At 43.6% G+C, this 5,517-nt stretch overlaps 1 protein-coding gene across 5 annotated transcripts in view; it reads right to left on the bottom strand.

Annotated features, from left to right (window-relative positions):
* si:ch211-267e7.3 (ADAMTS-like protein 2) overlaps positions 1–2,436 on the bottom strand; it is a 111,066-nt gene extending 108,630 nt beyond the window's left edge. For 4 of the 5 annotated variants that reach the window (XR_005072272.1, XM_037085121.1, XM_037085122.1 and 1 more), the window contains exon 1: positions 2,302–2,436. Coding sequence is in view for 3 of the 5 variants with exons in the window: in XM_037085121.1 (XP_036941016.1) it covers positions 2,302–2,394 (93 nt within the window). In the remaining 2 variants the exon portion in view is untranslated. The remainder of the gene's footprint in view (positions 1–2,301) is intronic. The other variant, XM_037085125.1, reaches the window with a different exon arrangement.
* Positions 2,437–5,517: the final 3,081 nt, after the last annotated feature.

Below are 5,517 nucleotides of genomic sequence, written 5' to 3'. Positions count from 1 at the left end.
CCATGCAGTGAGCATGAGGAGCAATTTGGTGTAAAGTATCTTGACTCAAGGACAGAAACCTTCCGATTACTATACGACCTGCTGTACCTCCTGAGCTACAGCCACCCTATTTTACCTACCTGTAGCTACCTATAAGGTGCAAGAAGGGGTGCTAGTTGCGCGCTATGTCATATTATGCTCAAAACATTTGACCATAAATGTACATGCATTTAACACAATGTTGGTCGAGGTCACAAAATGTGGTCTTGTGTAAAACTTTTATATATCCAGGTATAAATCCATCACAAGCAAGTAACTGTGTTTGGTTGTGAAATAAGTGCTAATGTAAAATCTGCTCCATACAGAGCTACCAGTAAAAATCAGAAAGATGCATAGCCAAGTATTAGGAGGTTTTTTTTTTTAATTCTTCTCGACTGAAGAATACACACACACCCATCAAGGCTCAACAGGGTCCTTAACAAGCCCACGGTTCAACACACACACACACACACACACACACACACACACACACACACACACACACACACACACTAATAGGTCCTTACTACTACTACCAATGCAATGGCAATCGAAGTGGTAACTGCAAGTTTGATGTGATGACAAAGTACAAAAGTGCCAATGAAATGTCCAAACATGTTAGACCATCAACAACCTATGTAAAAGAGGTGTATGCACAACAGCATGTTTACACCCCTCCCTAGGGATGGTTTTGTCATCTAATAATGTGGTGATGAGGTAAGACAAAGGAATCACACTTGCTATGCAGCACAGGTGGTCTGGTAATGTGAGGGGTTAACAGATCCAGACTGAAGCCATCTGATATAATTAAACATGACTGATATTTAGGTTTACAAATCTGGATGATTATATCCAGACTTCAACAATCAATGAGAAAGGCATCTGGAGCAGCTGACAGTGCTGCCGAGCAACAGTAAACATCGTGGCTCTTGAAGCTAACGTTAGCTAGCATACTTCTGTTGACCGCATTTCTCCACTCATACAGTCTTTCAACCTTCCTTACTGGACATGGTACTACGGCACGTTATTACGTCACGCTAATCTCCATGTTTATTTTGTTCAGACAGACAGAGATTCCTCCAGTGAATATGAGCATTCATTATTATACACTAAGTCTGGTCTTGGACCCAGTATACTTCTAAAACAATATGCACCCCCCCCCCGTCAATCTCACTCAAGGGGACGGAGGCTGTCTCAGTCGGGAGGACTGACCGTCGCGGTGATTTATTTTATTTCATTACAGACACTCAGTGAATTCAAGTTTTTTGCCAGTGACAGAAGTTTATGAATGTATGAATTACTGTAGATTACTTTGGACAAAGGTGTCTGATAAATGCTGAATAAAAGAATGCAGTGATGCTGTTTTTCTATGAACATCCTGAAATGTTCTGTAGACTTTCCATCAGCACTGGGGTAATTAGGTAATGAATCAATTTTAATTTTTATGTAAACTTATACTTTAACCTGAACTTGAACCCGATAATGTCATAATTTGCATTTGCAACCAGTCTTCTGAAGGACATAGGTATCTATGACTATAAGTTCAGCAAAGCTCTCATGTCATAAACAATTAGTCGAGTTGAATGGAGATTAATCCTCTCAAGGTATTTTAAGCTAGCAGACATTAAGACAGGTCGTGTTCATCTCGGGGTTATTTGGAGCAAAATGTCACTTATTCTTCAACAGGAGCCTATAGTTTGTTTTTTGTTTGTTTGTTTGTTTGTTTGTTTGTTTGTTTGTTTTGAGAAAGGATCCGCCGAACACCATTCATCATTTCTACAATTTATGTCATTCCGTCTTACTCTGTCTACTGTAAATACGTGTTAGACGGCAGTTTTCCAAGTCCTTACCGTGCGTTCCTTAACGCAGCACGCACACAAGCACCCCGCAGCGGCCGCTGAGCAGCCTTACTCCACTTCTGTACGAACTGCAACGGAGGAGCTGTGACATTCCCGCATTTGGTAACAGTTAGCTTACCTTCACTACACAATGACAATGTGGTTTCATGGTTGTCGAACTACTCTGAGGACAGAAGTTTAATTCAGACATTGTCGTTGTGTTCATTATGTCAGAGCCGATTTGAAAAACGGCCCCAAGAATTAATTTAAGGTGGAAACTAGACAGCAGCCTGGACCATAAGCAGGAAAGAAACAAAGTGACAGACTTCTGAGCAAAGTATCCAGTCGCAGTCACAGTCCCCCCTTCTTGACTTTGAACCAGTCTGCGACCGCATCGGCTACAGCTTCGGAAGGTGGACGAGCAGCCATTCTGCGAGCTATTTACCTTAACGGGCCCGTTGCTGGTTAGTGGGAGAACCGGGAGGTGTAGCAGGAGGAAGGAGCAGACCGGGAGAGCTAAGCCTTCGTTACCGAACATGGTTCATTCATGTCATGGAGCGACAAACCTCCCCCTCCCCTTGTCTCCGCTCCCCTCCTCTCCTCTCCGTCTACCCTCCACCCTCCACCCTCCTCCCACTTCGACCCCCTTTTGATGTAGCCACGCCCTCTGTGCTCGCTCGCGCGCACACACACGTTTGCACGCGCGTACCCCCCCCAACCACACACACACACACACACACACACACACACACTTCTTTACATGAGCGTGAGGTCTGCGTCCTGCTTTTTTTCAGGACTGTTGTTTGTTTGACAGTTTGTCGCTGGGAGGGAATTCCAAAAGCGGGTTGTGACACACTAAAGTTTGTTAATGCTGGGATTAGAGAAACTCAGACTTTTCAGTCCCAGAAAGAGAGGTAACTTAAACTCTGGGTCTGTTACTGCGGTAACTTACTCTGTGAACCTAACCTCCTAACTAACCTGCTCGCTGGCAGGTTTACCTGAAGAAACCCTGAGTCTGACGTAGCTGTCTGACAGCAGCTGTCCTCTCCTTTTCAGTCCAATCATCTTGAAGCAGAAATAATTCACATAGTTTTACACCAGGAGAAGAGTTTAGATTCATTTATATGAGCTCTCACTCCCTGACGAGGACTGAACTGAACAGTAGACCGCTTCTCATCAGTCCGTCATTTATATTCTCCGGCTGCACAGTGAATGTCAGGCTACACGTCATCGCTGACGTGCTGTAAGATCTGAACAATCCTCTTCGTTTTTGTTTTTTGTTTTTTTCACTTCACAGGTTAATCAATCATCTTCCAGCAGCCAGAAAAGGAGAAATAACTCACATTTCATTTGGCTTTCTTTACTTCCCACAGATAACTACAAAAGTAACCATCAGTATAGCCTATTGTATTTTTCCCAACAACGTAATTTCAAAGTCTGTGTTTCTAGTATGCTGCCGCATTGAGTATAAGGCCTTGTCCACACCAGCCCGGTTAATTTTGCAACCAAGGTTTTGTTAAATAAAAGAAACGCGTCCACAGGAGGGGTGTAATGAAATAACTCTGTACACACAACCGTAAATCCGCCACCAAGTGGTGCAATATACGTGTAATACATATGCCACAGCAGTAGGTGGCGATGTAACGTAAAATGGGAAGGCAGTTTTAACCAATCAAAACAGTTTAAAACCGGAATGGGAAAGCACGCAAATACCAAAACATAAACAACAATGGCGACTTGCAAGGGGGAATCGTTTGTCTGGACTGAGCTGGTTAACTAGTGTTAGTTTTAGATCGTTAACAACCTCTAACCACCTTCTAACTGTCATTACTCTGTGTTTACATTGCTGTGCATGCAATATTTACAAAGGCACGTGCTCAGCTCTGACGTAAACAACGGAAATATTTGCGGTTGTCATATCCACACGCAACCACTGAAACCGGAATTGGCAGAAAAACTCACCCTGGACCCCAGTTTCAAAAGACCACGGTTTCAGTGTTCCAAAAGCGTAAAGAACGTAAAACCAGGAACACAACTTAATGGTTGCAAAATTAACTGGGCTGGTGTGGACGGCTCCTAAGATTAAATCAGTTCTAGTTCAATCTGTAGACAGTGTGTGTCTGCCTCTAATATTGGTTCAAAGGGGTGAGTGATGCCCTCAGCCTCTGGTCACCCAGCGACCTGACTCAGGACCAGCTCCTCTGCCTCTGTCGGACGTGGTGGAGCTGAGCACCACATCATGTTCAACTACTCAGCAGGATGTTCGGACACAGATGTGTGTTAAACATCATCTGTTGGTGGTAAAAGCTACTACAAGTTAAAATGTCCACTGAATAAACTTTTACTTTGTTTGATATGTTAAATAGAACCAAAGTGAGGAGCCATCGTGAGACTGTTTTTATATTTCATTTTCAGCCAATTTAAATTAAATAAAATAGCCTAAAATAAAATGAACATTGAACAACATTCAACCACTTCCTCAAAGGGTAATATAAAAGAAAGTGATGTTAAATTTAAAATGAAAAGAAGACCGCAGCTAAAACTCTGTCAGTGATTTTAATTACGGCTGCAGCCATGTTACTTTTTTCCCCCAGAAAATGTCTGCTTCCTGTTTTTTCTCCTGTTGCCATGGTGAATCACAGTATCGGAGTTCAATTGATTATGGCATTTTACTAGTCGTCAGGCGCGAGCTCAACTCAGAGTTAACATACTCAGAGTCGACTTACCTGACTCAGATCAGCTGTTCTGGAACTTTAAACTCAGAGTTTCACTTCACAGGGTAAGTCAACTCAGAGTTCAGAGTTAGGCTCAGAGTTTGTTGAATCTCCTTTCTGGATTAGCCTTCAGGCCATTTATAGGACACAACCAAGTCAATCAAGCCTTCTATAGGACAGAACCAAGCCTTCTAGAGGAGAAAACCAGGCCTTCTACAGGACAGAACCAAGCCTTCTATTGGACAGAACCAGGCTGCACATTTGACACACACGCCTCAGAACACAGAATTACCTTTGAGTCCATTCACAGAGGCTCAGAAGGGAAAAGACAAAATCATTTCATTTATATTATGTTGAGTTGTTATGTCGGTGTGGAAGATGCCATCCTCTACCTTCTACACCGAGCTCACTCGCATCTGGACAAGGGAAGTGGCACGGTCAGGATCCTCTTCCTGGACTATTGGAGTGCCTTCAATACTATCCAGCCCATTTTACTGCAGGAAAAACTCATCAGAATGCGAGTGGACCCCTGCCTGGTTGCTTGGATTTCCAGCTAACTCACCGACAGATCACAATATGTCAGGCTGAAGGACATCAGGTCTGACACTGTGATCAGCAGCATTGGAGCTCTTCAGGGGACTGTGCTGTCCCCCCTCCTCTTCGCTCCATACACAGCGGACTTCTGCTACAACTCTGATACGTGTCACATCCAGAGGTTCGCAGATGACACGGCCATCTTGGGGTGTATCAAAGATGATGAAGAGGAGGAATACAGGAGCCTGGTGAGGAACTTTGTTATCTGATGCCACACAAATAACCTGTAGCTCAACACCTTAAAGACTAAAGAACTGGTCATTGACTTTGGGAGGGACAGACCCAGACCTAGACCAGTTCTGTTAGGAGCAGAGGAGGTGGAGATTGTGGAGACCTACAAATATCTTGGGCTG

The sequence above is a fragment of the Acanthopagrus latus genome, chromosome 21 (genome assembly GCF_904848185.1).
Source record: "Acanthopagrus latus isolate v.2019 chromosome 21, fAcaLat1.1, whole genome shotgun sequence".
Lineage (NCBI taxonomy): Eukaryota > Metazoa > Chordata > Actinopteri > Spariformes > Sparidae > Acanthopagrus > Acanthopagrus latus.
The sequence above is the reverse complement of the archived record's forward strand: the minus strand, read 5'-3'. Positions and strand labels throughout refer to the sequence as shown.